The sequence below is a fragment of the Bacillus rossius genome, chromosome 16 (assembly GCF_032445375.1).
Source record: "Bacillus rossius redtenbacheri isolate Brsri chromosome 16, Brsri_v3, whole genome shotgun sequence".
NCBI classification, from domain to species: Eukaryota; Metazoa; Arthropoda; class Insecta; order Phasmatodea; family Bacillidae; genus Bacillus; species Bacillus rossius.
In genome coordinates, this window is record NC_086343.1 from 30,004,830 (window position 1) to 30,019,078 (window position 14,249).

General features: G+C 39.3%; 1 protein-coding gene across 4 annotated transcripts; it reads right to left on the reverse strand.

Annotated features, from left to right (window-relative positions):
* Positions 1 to 895: 895 nt before the first annotated feature.
* LOC134540496 (uncharacterized) lies at positions 896 to 13,748 on the reverse strand. Of its 4 annotated transcripts, none has more exons than XM_063383313.1 (6): positions 13,542 to 13,748; positions 10,488 to 10,599; positions 7,846 to 8,001; positions 7,237 to 7,419; positions 5,824 to 6,563; positions 896 to 1,376 (listed from the first exon to the last, which is right to left on the reverse strand). In XM_063383313.1, the coding sequence occupies exons 2-6, from the start codon at positions 10,533 to 10,535 to the stop codon at positions 1,079 to 1,081; spliced, it is 1,425 nt and encodes a 474-aa protein (XP_063239383.1). In that variant the 5' UTR covers positions 10,536 to 10,599; positions 13,542 to 13,748; the 3' UTR covers positions 896 to 1,078. The 4 variants fall into 4 exon arrangements, with proteins under 4 accessions (XP_063239383.1, XP_063239381.1, XP_063239384.1 ...); XM_063383311.1 differs by lacking the exon at positions 13,542 to 13,748 and adding an exon at positions 12,903 to 13,029; XM_063383314.1 differs by lacking the exon at positions 13,542 to 13,748 and adding an exon at positions 12,899 to 12,997 and having other exon boundaries at positions 901 to 1,376.
* Between the last annotated feature and the right edge of the window lie 501 nt (positions 13,749 to 14,249).

The window sequence follows — 14,249 nt, forward strand, 5'->3', positions numbered from 1 at the left end:
CAATTTACATACAATTCGCTGGTATAGAAAAAAAATATAAAATAAGGCTACCAGAATGGTAGGTTTACCAGGCTGGTAACATCAGTTCACTCTATTTAACAACTATCGTTGAAGTCGAAACTCGACTGGTAGATAAGCTCCCTATCATTGCTGTGGAGCGTCGAACATGCTCGAACATATCCGAGGGACAATGAAGGTAAGTCATTATCTTGTTATAGCTACAAGGACTTCCCATAGTCGGCGCTGTATTACAGTCACACCCATGTCCACTGAATCTGGGGTGATTTACTTTATGTTACAGTCTGTACATTATGAGATCATCGTCGCGTGAAATAGCGTAACTAGGATGCCCTTGTTCTTGCAGCTTCGAGTGTTAAGTTGGGGACTTTTATGACGCTACCATTTGGAGGGGTACAAGATTTTCCACGGTGGGATATCACAGCTATGAAAGGTGGTGCCAACCTGTGGCATTGCTGGCGGCAATGCCGACGAATTCTCGTGAGTGAGCCGTTGGCGAGTGATAGCGGGCGACGAGCGACGGGCTTTGTGCGCGAATATCGGAGACTGTGGGCGGGCTTGTGTGTGCGGTGAGCGAGTGAGTGGTGCGAGACAAATGTGTTGCGAGCGAGGTGTGCGGTAATATAATAACAATAAAGGGACCCACTCCAGTGGGTCCTACCAAAACATGATTAATTTGTGAAAATTCATTTAGTTTAATGTAATTCAGGATAAGTTGCACATAACAGTTATTAAATAAAAAAACCTAAATTATTAATAAGGCGATCCTTTTGCACTCGTAAAAATACAGTATATAGTAGGTGATAAAAATAATTTTGATTTAAATTTCGGTATGATCATTTAAAGTTGTTAAATTTCAAAAATATGTCAAATAAACATGCATATATATATAAACTTTTATTTAACTAATGGTAGAATGTAAATAGTTTGGTAAACGTATACTTTAAGTGAAATATTAATGCAGTAACAAAAGAATGTATATTTAAAATCAACTCGTAAAAGGTTCCAGCGGTGTGTTTGTTTCAGCACCGGTGCGTGGCCCCGGAGCGACAGGCTCCGGTCAGGCGCCCTCGTAGAGGTTCTCGACGGCCGCCACGTCCAGCACGCTGTCGAAGTGGAAGGCCTGGGAGCCGTCGGACGCGGGCTGCCGCCGCAGCAGCAGCACGGCCCGGTGGCTGATGGAGTGGCGGGCGCTGCGCACGCCCAGCTCGCCGAGCGCCTCGTCGTACAGCACGACGTCGCAGCCGACCAGGTCCGCCAGCGCCTGCAGCGCCGCGTGGCCCGCGGGGAAGCCGTCGAGCGCCAGGTCGTCCACGTACATCGCCACCTGCTGCTCCGCGGTCTCCCGCGCCGCGTACCTGCGAGCGGCGACGTCATGCGTCTCAGAGGGTCCAGTCATCACCTCTCGCCCCTGCACGAGCACGTACGTCATCGACGAGTGAAACTGATTCACGAACCTTAGGTTTGCCGCACACGATTCAGGCACCATGTACGTACATTTCACTGTAAATAACTAGATAGAACAAAAATTAAATTTTTATTAAAAGATTACGAAGAAAAACATAGTTTTAATAAAGATCTTTTTTTTCTTTTGTTTCATATATTCTTAGACAGTGTGGCGGTACATCGCGAAGACATCTAACGTGCTACACCAACCATGCGGCTATCAGCACAGTCTGTCCCGTCGGTGTTTGTACACCCCTGGGCCAGAATGCAGCGCACCCTCCAGGAGTCCTGTTAGCCCGGATGCCAAGGGGATTATTACCCCTCCTCCGCGCTGGCTAGCAGGCTGGCGAGGAGTAAAGAAGAGACAGTTCCAGTCCGCCTCTTAGCACGAGTAGGCTGTTGTGTACTGTAGGAACATGTAAATTTGTTAGTGTGCTTGACAGCGTAAATAAATAGTGTGCAACAGTAGACCTATTGTTTATTAAAGTATTGCCTACCTGCCCCTCACAAATAATCAGTAGCCTTATGGCTACAGTGGTGACCCCAACTTGATTGGGGCATGGTTAGCATGCGTTACGAAATAAGTGTCACGCGATATTTGTGTTTTGCGTAATATAAGCAACCTGTCGCACCGCACGTTACGCGCATCGCACATCGCCCGCAAGGCACATCGCCCAGCGCCGTACATCATCTGCACTGCGAGATTGTAACTTTGGTCGCGGAAGTAGAGGAAATGAATGAGTTCTGTGACACTACCAGCACATATTTTGGACTTCCGCGACTCGTGACACGCAGGTAGGGGTTATGATGATGCTCGGCGACACAGTCCAGACAGTTGCATCGTGCTCCAGCACATATTCGCACCTCGTTTTGAAGTGTGTCATTTTCACTCTATAACACTTCCGCCGTTATGGCTGAAACCCCATCATCAACCGTCTCCATCGAGCGCGTCGCAGTTCGCATTCCACCCTTCTGGGCTCCGGACCCGGAAATGTGGTTCGTTCAAGTGGAAAACCAGTTTGCCCTAGCAGGTGTCAAATCCGACGAAACCAAGTTCAACTATGTGGCAGATAATTTGGACTGTAAATACACGACCGAAGTGCGCGATATACTTGTCTATCCCCCGACTGAGGACAAGTATGGCCATCTCAAATCAGAACTTATAAAGAGGTTAAGTGCTTCACAGGAACGGAATACGAAACAACTACTGGAACACGAGGAAGTCGGTGACCGAAGGCCTTCGCAGTTTCTACAGCACCTTCACAGTTTGGCAGGAACAGTCGTTCCAGATGACCTTCTCAAGTCATTGTTGCTGGGTCATTTTTCACCACCAACGCAAGCGATTTTGGCTACAAAGACAAATTCTTCGTTATACTCATTAGCCGAGCTTGCAGATGCCATCGCGGATACAAATCCGAGACCACAGATGGCAGAAGTAGCCTCATTGGAATCCATTTTCCAGAAAATGTCAATCCTCATGACTGCCAAAATAGGAGAGATGGCCACAACACTGCTACAGGAGATCGCAGCTGTAGCATCCCCTACTCGTCTTGGCCAGCACGACAGTCGCCGCGACCGCTCCCCATCTACATCACGCCAGCAATGCTCCCACAGCAGGAGATTGCAGGGGATATGCTGGTACCATCGTTGCTTCGGCGATGGGGCGCAAAAGTGTGTTCAGCCCTTCGAACACAGCTCGGGAAACATGCAGAGGACTCGCTGATGGTGGCCAGTGTGACAACCCCGACTTCAGGCAGCCCCCTCTTCATCTCGGACAAGGGCAGAAAGGTACATTATTTGGTTGACATGGGTGCTGACATTTGTGTGTTTCCTTGCACTAGACTGCCTGGAAGGTGGCCCAAGTCTATTTATGTCTTGTTCGCAGCCAATGGCTCAAATATTTCGACTAATGGCTTCCTTATTCTAAGGACTCAGGCGTGATTTTGTCTGGCATTTTGTGATGGCCGATGTTACCAAACCAATCAACGGTGCTGATTTCATCCACCAATTTGGCCTGTTGGTAGACATTCGGAATCTGTGCCTAGTAGACAGTACCACATCTCTTGCCTCTGTTTGCCACAAGACTACAAGTGACATCAGTAGTGTCAGGACTCTGCCTCAATCATCTCACTACATCGAACTCCTCCAAAAGTATGTATGTCTTACCAGCCCATCTGGTACCCCACATCTTGTCCAACATTCTGCAGTACACCATATACGCACTACAGCTGGGCAGCCTGTGATCGGCAAACCACGTCGTTTGGCACCGGACAAACTCACAATTGCAAAGAGGGAGTTTGAATCAATGCTCAAACTTGGCACTGCTAGCCCTTCTGACAGCTCCTGGTCTTCACCTCTGCACATGGTACCCAAAAAGGGGAGGATTGGAGGCCATGTGGGGACTATCGGTTGCTCATTGCACATACAATTCCAGACAGATATCAAATTCCTCACATTCAAGACTTCTCACACACTCTTTGCGGAAAAACAACCTTCTCAACTATTGACCTTGTAAGGGCCTACAGCCAAATCCCAGTTGCGCCAGCTGATATTCCAAAAACTGCCATTACATCTCCCTTTGGACATTATGAATGACATTCATGTCTATCGGCCTTCGTAATGCTGCTCAGACTTTTCAGAGGTTCATAGACAAAGTTCTCAGAGGACTTGAATTTTGTGTGTCTTACCTTGATGATATCTTAGTAGCTTCCATCAATGAGGTAGAACATAGACAGCACCTCGAGGAACTCTTCCGATGCCTTTCTCAGTATGGGCTACTTGTTAACCCATCCAAGTGCATATTTGGCAAACCACAAGTGACATTCTTAGGACATAATATCTCAGCAGATGGGACCACACCCGTTCCAGAGAAGGTTGATGCTATACTCCACTACAAAAACCCAGTTACGGCGAAGCAGCTATGCCAGTTTACAGGAATGCTAAACTTCTACCGGTGCTTCATTCCCAAGGCTGCCCAGTTGCAGGCTCCCCTTCACGAACTTCTAAACGGTGATGTGAAAGGCAAAGCCCTGTTAACATGGATACCTGACAGCGACAGTGCCTTTGAAAAGTGCAAAACTAGCCTTGCTGAAGCCACCCTGCTCGCCCATCAAAGTTCGTCCACACCCTTAGCAATAATGGCAGATGCTTCAGATTTTGCAATGGGAGCAGTCCTCCAACAGCTTGTACAAGGATCCTGGCAGCTGTTAGCATTCTCCTCCAAGAAATTCAACCATGCTTAGCAAAAATATGGTGCCTATGATCGGGAGCTACTATCCATTTATTTAGGGATCCATCAGTTTCGCCATATGGTTGAAGGCAGACATTTCTCTGTTTTTACCGACAACAAGCCTCTCGTTTATGCCTTCCAGTAAACCCCGACAATTGCTCACCTCGGAGATCCCGACATCTTGATTTTATTAGCCAGTTCACCACATACATTAGGCATATCATGGGGTCCCATAACATCGTTGCAGATGTCCTATCTAGAGTGGATGCTGTCGCTGCAACTCTCGATTACCAAGCCCTTGCGGCCTCACAGGCTGAGGATGAAGAGCTACAAAGGTTTATACTACTAGATTCTTGCCTGCAGCTGCAGAAGATATGCTTGACAGATTCCCCAACAGAGATCTTCTTCGATGTCTCCACACCAACAGCACGACCCTTTGTCACAGCCCCATTTCGCCAGGATGCATTCAACTTGGTACACCAGCTGGCTCACCCAGGCATTAATGCATCTGTATGGTTGGTCACCCAAAGTTTTGTATGGCCCTCTGTCAAATCGGACTGCCGAAGATGGGCCCATGCCTGTCTATGCTGCCAGCGCTCCAAAATTTCTCGCCATGTTTCTTCCCCTGTTGGTTCCTTCATTCCACTATCCTCCTGCTTTGACCATGTCCATATCGACATTGTGGCACCCTTGCCTGTCTTACAAGGCTACTGTTATTGTGTGACCATCATAGACTGCTTCACCCACTGGCCAGAGCCAAAATGACTGGTAAAATTATTTTTCTAAGTTCAGATTTAAAATTGTGCCAAAACATGATATTTGGCTGCAAAATAGTCCAATTCATTATTTATTGCATGTTCACTTTCTTTAGAAAATTTTAAATATTGTTGTATTAAATGTAAAAACCACTCAGTTACGTATCGGAAAAAAAATTAACTCGCTTTATGATTAATTTAAATTGCATTAAATAAATATTTTTTTTATTAAGACTGTTTTAGGCTTAAGTAAATAACAAAGAACACGAACTTCAATTTTTTCACATTTTCCTAGCAAGAAATTGATAGTATCATGATGTTAAGAACCATGAAGGCAAAGAAGATGCGGTTGTTGGTACATCGTGTCTGCCCCACCTGTGCTGGTGCCGCCTCACGTCCCTCAGCAGTTGGTCCCAGTACTGCATGGGGTGGTGAGCCAGGTGGCGCACCGCGTCCACGCGGAGCTTCCCGGCGATCTCCCGGTGGCCCGGGTCCCAGGGCGCGACGCCGAAGGTCTGGTGCGCCAGCGCGGCGAACAGCGAGTTGCCGTCCGGCGGCATGCTCTTCACCGTCAGCAGCAGCTCGTCCAGCTCCACCGCTTGCACGTCTGCCTCGCTCGCATCCCGGTCACCTTCGTCCTCGGGGTCTTCGCCCAGCCACCCCTCCACGTACTGCGCCTCCTTCTCCGCGTGCTCTGCTTTGGATCCCCTCGCACGCACTGCGTCCGCAGTCTCGTACGTCTCATCCTGCACGACACTCGGCTGCTCCCTGTCCTCTCTTCTCGACTGCACGTACTTCTTCGTCGACGGGAGCTCCCTAACTTGGGCATCCTCCTGGTCGCCTGTCTCACACCCAGAATCCTCGACATCATTTCCCGAATGCAGATCTTCTTGTGATTCCACCGGCTGCTCAAAATGAGCACCGCTCGCGGACGTTGAATCTCCTTTTACTTCCACTTCCCCAGCCGTTGTTATCGCATCATCATCATCCTCCAGTTCCTTTCTACGCTCGTACGTTGCTTTTCGCGTGTACGTCTTCTCTTTGATTTGACCGGGATCCGGTCGCGACTTCTCAAACTGTGTATCCCCGAAAGACACCTCTGGCCTTCCGTAAAACTGAAACAAGAGAATATTTTAAAATTCTCAGAGCTATTTTGTAAGAAATTAAATTAATTGAATCACATTTCCCGGTTATTTTGTATTAGAAATTAATGCGAAAAAAATTGGTTGTCTATTAAGTCGGTTTACGGGCGATAGTTTGACGTGATGTCATAACAAAACATTGATGAAATGATTGCATACGTTTATGAATAAAATTAAATCATTTTTATTTTAATAATAAAAGAATAAATACTTGAAATTATACTAGTAATCAGAATTTTAAAATGCAATAATAATTAACCTTTATTGCCGAAATTGTTGTTGTAATAAGCAATGAAAACCACATTAACTTTTCACTTCACTTTATAAACAGTCGACGAAACAGTTCACATGTATGACTTGTAATTAAATTTAAAAACTGGCGTTGAGCTATAAAGTTTAAATATAATTATGAACAAAGTTTTCATATAAACATACTGTAATCAAATATCTATCATCAATTATATGAATCACCATAATTTTTTAGTCAATTGTTACATAACCTATTATTACTGAACACGCCGACAGCGTAACGGAACACAGGGTAGTGGAACAATGTGCGTAACGGGACACTTTTTCGTGCGTGCAGCCGGCGTTCATCGATTTATTAGACGTTGTCACGTCAAAAAATAACTGTCAAAAAATTCACCTTCATCGTTGTTTTTCTGTCTACACCCTCCGGTTTCTTCACTCGCTCGTACTTTTTCCGCTCCATCGGCGCTGATACGCGCTCTGTCAAGTGAACAGGAACCGGCCCGTTTGTAACGTCTTCTGCGTCTTCGGGACACACAGCTTCTGTTTCGTCCAGTCTTCGCTCTCGTTCCCGCTGCAACTACAGTGATGTTTTTACTATTGATTTATTGAGTACTTGTAAACAACGTTTTTACAATCAAATTTTAAAAAAAGGTTTTTGTTGAAGGTGAGCTTTTATATTAAATCGATCATAACTCACTGTAAATTAATATGTGTACAAAAATATTATTCTCCACTTCTTGATTACGTCAGTTATTTTTTAATTACTTACTATTATTGTTTGAAGACACTGTCGTCAACAAAAAAAATTGGAAATGTGTACACAAAACCACACATTATAGAGTAATACATATGGAAATAGTCTACAACTTTGGCTAGGAAATGATTCCAGTATTTGCATTGGATGGCTGGACATGAATCCTTCCTAACAAAATACGGTTATTTCCCAACCTTTCCACCTTTGTCGTTGTTTTGACGCCAAGTATGAGCAAGCTGACTGACTAACATTGCGAGACTGCTGTTGCACCGGGACGCGAGTAGCGGCACCCCAGCGCTGCAGGGCCCAGCGCGCGGCTAAAAACATCGCCAGTCCGACCACGGCAGCTATGACCACGGAGTCCACCGACGGCATGGCAGTGGACCAGCGCGACGCCGCGGGGACCTGCGGCAGAGGTTGCGTCCCCCTATTACAAAAAACAGTCCACTTTTCCTGCTGCACACCCGTCCAACACGATCTGCCATGATGTGGTAATACAAACATGATGAATAATTGGGCGCAGGGCAGCAATTTAAAAGCTTTAGAAAAAATACCTATAATTTTAAAACTAAGAACCTTTCCTAATTTTTTTTAAATTCAGAACTTGTGATTAATTGTCCAATCAACTGTTCTCAGCTCGATGTTGAGTTACAGGACATATTGTATCATGGACGCCGCAATAATTAATCAAATAGTTAATTTTTAACGTGACGTCTAATAAATCGATGAACGCCGGCTGAACGCACGAAAAAGTGTCCCGTTACGCACAGTGTCCCGTTACACAGTGTCCCGTTACGCTCATTGCACGCTTGCGCCACATCTATCTCTCTTCCACTCGATTGGAACAACCATCGATTTGACTTTTTTGAGGCACATTAAACTTGAAACACTCCCATTCGTTTCCAACTTTTCCTATCATCGTCCTATCCTTAACAGAATAACACAGATTGGAAGAAGTTAAATAGCAAACATGTATAAAAGTTATAGTTAAATTAATCTCTTCGTTAAAGTAATAAACATATTTTAATTAATGAGTGCAAATAAAAGTAAATATATGAATTAAATTGTAGATTTCATTTCACTCCTTCTTTGTATCCATACAAAATAGTGATGATTCAATAAAAATTGTTTAAATTTTTTCATAAAAGTATGCAATCATTTCATCAATGTTTTGTTATGACGTTGTCACGTTAAACTATCGTCCGTAAACCGACTTTACAGACAACCAATTTTTTTTTTTTTTTTAATTTTTCACATCAATAAGTAACCAAAAAAAGTATTTTATTTAATAACATCCAAAATTGGGTAATCTAATTTAACAAAATATGTGATGTAAATGATTATACACCTTAATATTATTTACGCATCTGTACTACTATTAAACTTTAAGCTAATAGTTATGATATGGTAGGTAATGATGCGGTAATACATTTCATAATCCTCGTACGAAATAAACTGGTAAAGCAGATAGAAAGTAATAGTAAGTTCTTTATACGATTGATAAGAACATTGATAAGAACTACGGACCCAGAAAAGAAGCCAAAATCAGCTTGTGCGTTTTTGTATTCATCTAACATTGTCCGTTTTTTTGGTATTTCTCTTTGACACATAATGTTAACTACCATAGAATATTGCCAAAAAAATATTCAAATCAATTTAAATTAGAAATTACATCCATTTTTTTTGCATGAGCTAGTTGCTAAATGGACAAAATTTTATAATATTTTTAACTGATCGCATAAAGAGATAACAAAGTTGCACCAAATAAAGTTTGATTATATGATTGTACATAAAATTACCACATGCAATATTTTCTGTTAACACCTCATAAAATATGCGATGAGGAACTTTCAACTCTCAAACAATGTAAATAGTGTTCTTCTCATGGTTATATCATTTTTCCTCTAGATTTATAAAGGAGCGCCAATGTTTATCCAAGACTAATTGATTGCTCGAAGTGTCTTGGGTTGGGGAAATGGTTAGCAGATCGTATGCACCGCTCATAAGAAACCAAACGAAATGCTGAAACTTTGCACAGACAATTCATTACCTCTCTTAAAAGGAAGCAGACATTTGGGACAGCTAGAGTGTTACACCTTATTCCATTAAGAAAAATACATTTTTTAAACACATGTTGGAACAAATTACATTTAGGTTCATTCTTATTTGTACAATACTAAAAAGTGTTTAGATAATATAATTTTATAAACATTAGAAAATTCGTTATTTTTTTAAATACCTTGTATTTTATGAAACTCTCTCTTCATTTCAAACCATTGTTTATTAATAAATTACTCTATATCTGTAAATTAAGTAGAATTTGTATTACCATCACAATCAATGGATCTGTTTTCGTCCAAAATGTGACGAATAATGTGTGTGCCAATCCTAATAAAAAATTAATTATGTAATGTGGTCATTCAGGCCACTTTAGGTTTGTAAATAATTTTTTTTTGGTATTATTCTTTTCAGTTGGTGTGGTTAATTCTTTAAATTTTATTACGAGTTAAGTTAAAGTCTGAAATAATATTTTACACTGAATATATAATTCCTTTTTAATTTGTTTATTTTAATTCGTTTATGAATGTTTATGGTTTTAACATGTATTAATATTTAGTTCATTGTATTTAGTTTTAAATACTAATAAACTATTTCCGCATGCGGGCACGGTGTGATGTGTGGTGACGCGACAGTGGACAACAGCGCTTGATAGCAGTAAGGTTGAACGTAGTTACTCGGCGGAGTGATATGTGTTGACGTCACAAGTGGACAACATTGCTCGAGAATGGTTAGGTTAAGGAGTTGAGTTTCTCGGCGGAGTGATGTGTGGTGACGTCTCTAGTGGACATCAGCGCTCGCTAGCGGTGAGATTGTAGGTACTTAGTGCTTACCCCGCGGAGTATGTGGTGACGAGTGCGTCTCGGCGGCGCTGGCCCCATTGCACTCTGCCCCTACGAGCTCGGACCTGTAGCTGCTCAGCCGGCACCACGACCTCTGCTCGGCCTGTGAAGGTAGCGGGAAGCCTTCACTTCACAGACGAGAGAGCCACACCCGAAGTTCCCCGAAGTTCATGCTTCCTTTGTTGTTTTTTTTTTAAATCTTGTTTTTCTGCTTTTATTTGATTTTGACCCAACACTTTTATGGAGAGCATTAATTTGGTTTTCTCTTAATTATTTGCCATCACAGAGCGAGAATGGGGAGTGTGGCCCTTTCACTTTTTAGGAAAGAGTAAATTCCCACATTAATAAAAATAAAATATATGTTCCTAAAGTAAGTCTCAATAACAAGACTCGGTTCCAATACTATTATTTAATTTTTTGTTTGTTTTGTGGTTACCAACAGAGTTCACTTAGGTTCAGAATTAAAAGGAAAATTAAAACTTAATGGTGATGATATTGTAACCTATACCGGTTTTAATCAACACAGTTTTCATGCAGAATCAATTTTTATTGTTAACTCTACAAATTAAAAAAATCAATGGGTTAAAATTAATTTCTTAATTGGCATGTCACGGTTGTAATGTCTTATTTCAGGCTGTCAGAGCTGGGTAGGAAAAAAGCTGTTTTATGATAATAACCTGTTTTATAATTTAGATGTTAAGGTGAGCTTAAACATAATAAAAAAATTTCATTTAAGTAAGTTTACAAGTACTACTATAAAAATTTAGAACTTTACAAAGCTCACCACATTGGTTAATGATTTGGATAAATTATTTCCCGGGAAAGTAAGTGAAAAAAATTAAATTTACCATAAATATTTCCGTTTCAGAATTGTTATAAAATAGTATTATGATTAATTTGATTACAAATTGAGGTAGTAATGTAATATGTTTGTAAGACATAAACTAAGTACAGATTTATTCATTTCCTTTATAACTAGTGCTATATATAATAAATTTAATTCACAACCGATTCTACCGTATGACTTTCCTATGTGAGCGTTCGGCATTTGTGACGTCTCTACGAAGTAGAAGACTGGATAATTTGACTTCAAAGTGTAGTACCCATGTTAAAAACACATACACATTTTCTATATTATAATTAGACTCTTTTTTAATCCAAGCATGAAGATAAAATAAAAAAAAATAGCAGCTGTTTTAATAGGCAATGCGCTGTGATTATTACCTTTGGAACAGGCCACTGATTGTGATAATAAAATATTCTAAAGAAATAGTTAACTCTAGACTGCAAAGAGTTATTTTTGCCCCCACCTTAAATAATCTATGGTTTTCAATGTAACATGATGCATTTTCTGAATAATATCTATACCCAAGAAAAGATCTATCATGATAGCTGGGTCACAGATTTTTTTTAATTTACCTTCTAATGTAGTCATTTCTTAAAAGTTAATGTTTTTTGGTAAACTTTTTGTTTGATCTTAAAGATTGGTTAGTATAGAACCCCAGTGGGAATTGTGAACTTGTATTATAGAAGTCAATATGTGATCCAGAGGCTTAAGCAAAAAAACCGGGAATGTTTAAAATAAAGTAAGTTTAATTTCAGGAACCAAAAAATAAATTTCAACCAAACTAAAATAATAATTTATATGGTTGTAATAACGCTATAACTTATAATATTTTTGTGTTTATCATAGATTTTCAGCTAAGACGAACTATTAATAAATTTTTAGACAGTTTAAGTCCTGTGTACATTACTAGTAACATTATCTATTTAGACATTGGAATATAAGAGGTAGAGCCTTGCTGATAAAATTTCTTAAAATTACTTATAATCCACCCGAGCTTGTAGCAGGAATAAGAATGTACAAAATAATACCACGCTTAACATTGTTTGTAGGTAAAAATTTAATGTTTAACGTAATAATGTTTCTTTTTAATTTTTCTCCTAATTAGTTTCTGAAATATTATTTTCTAAATTAAATTATCCATTAATAATGGCATCGTAACAGCAGGTAGAACAAAGATTACAGGCAATAAACGAAATAATTTGTTGTGAAATGAGCAGGTGGTTATGTCCATGCGTATAAGGCCATTACATTTAATGTTTTACCTTAAAATTTGTTTTAAAATAATACAAAAGGTAACCTCTTCATCAGTAAAAGTTTTAACTTTTCACATATTATTTTTGTATTTATAATTTACAATAATACTTAACTACCCAGCAATAGATCCCTTTTTTTGTATTTTAATATCTAAACTATCATAGTACTGCTGTCTTACGTAACCTGTATTTTAAGAAAAATTTCAAAACGTCGTATTGGAATAAAATAACAAATGTGAGTTTTCATAAACCCTACACGTTTTAAACTAATTATTATAGTAGGTTAATTACATAGTAAATACCTGCCTCATTGTGTTCTTGAAAAAACAAAAGCATATAAGTAATTATTTTACATTATGATTTAGTGCAGTTCACTTCACAGAAAAAAAAACAGTGTTTGTGTTTAAAAAAGGCATATGAGCAAAGATATATAACGTTGCATTATAATTAAATTCATATGTTTTTTAATATTTCACTAGTTATATATTTTCCCTCCATTTTCTATGGTAACATAATAGCATGCACATAACTAAAAAGCAAACGAAAAATTTACTATAAAATTGGTTCCTTGTAGCAATATGAAGTAATTATTATTTTCTCTTTGTATAGGAGTAAAACGGTTTTATAAGTAAACATTTGACCAGATAGTGTAAAAATTATAAAAATGTAAAAAAGTGCCTCTCAATTCACTAATAAAACTATAGGGAATTTAAATCAGTATTCCGTAAGCTCGCCACTTAAAATAAACACAGTATATAAGTAGGAAGAGGTAGAGAGTTCTAGGAAAAACAAATTTTCAGTAGGATCGGGATTATGATATTATATCGTGATACAGATTTAATTTTTGGTTATGTTACAGGAAAATTAAAATAGGGGCAAATAATATTTATGGCGATTCCCAAAAAAAATAAAGTCTGATTTGGCAATCTAACGTGACTTACTCACCCACGTTAAAAAATGTAAGAAAGTTTTCGTAGGAGTTTTCCAAGCATTACTGGATAACACATGTCGAAATACGAAGTACCAAAAAATGTCAGAAACAATCTATACTAGGAGACTAGTAGGAAATTACATATATATTTCATAAACCTCGAAATATAAACATAGGAAGAACCAACACGTCTCTAACCAAAACAAATGCAAAAACAAAATGTAAAATTTTTTATTTCTATGTAAAAAAAAATATTTTTATTTTACATATGAAAACTTAAATAATAGTATAATTTTATACATTTCTTGTTACATTTTAAACATTATATGGCTAATTTATAAAATCTAAGTTTTTTGTACCAAAAATTAATTGCGGAACATTTAAGTTGCAACCCCCTGATCAAAGTATATAAAACACGGTATGAATTGAAACTTATTTTTTACAATGTAAACACCATGTGTAAAAACCTCGTCGTCATATCAAAACCAGAGAGTTAATACGTTTGCAAACACGAATGGTCAGAGAAAATCATGTTATAAATTATTTTTTTTTTGTTAGTTGGAAGGAAAAGAAGTGGAAAAATATATATCAGCATATCTAAGAGAATTTTCTGGAAAAAAAAATCAATAACATTTTTTTTAACATTTTTGATTTTTAATGGGTACCATGTTATTGCAATCAGTCCTTATATTCACTCTCTTCTTCTCTCGGAAAATCTGTAA

Bases quoted from the DNA above. Each gene is read 5' to 3' on its own strand.
- LOC134540496 (XM_063383313.1), bottom strand. From the start codon at position 10,535: ATGGGGCCAGCGCCGCCGAGACGCACTCGTCACCACATACTCCGCGGG. The intron at 8,002-10,487 runs GTAAGCACTAAG...CCTCTGCCGCAG, and splicing joins GTCACCACATACTCCGCGGG to GTCCCCGCGGCGTCGCGCTG. The intron at 7,420-7,845 runs GTTAGTCAGTCA...ACATCACTGTAG, and splicing joins TGCAACAGCAGTCTCGCAAT to TTGCAGCGGGAACGAGAGCG.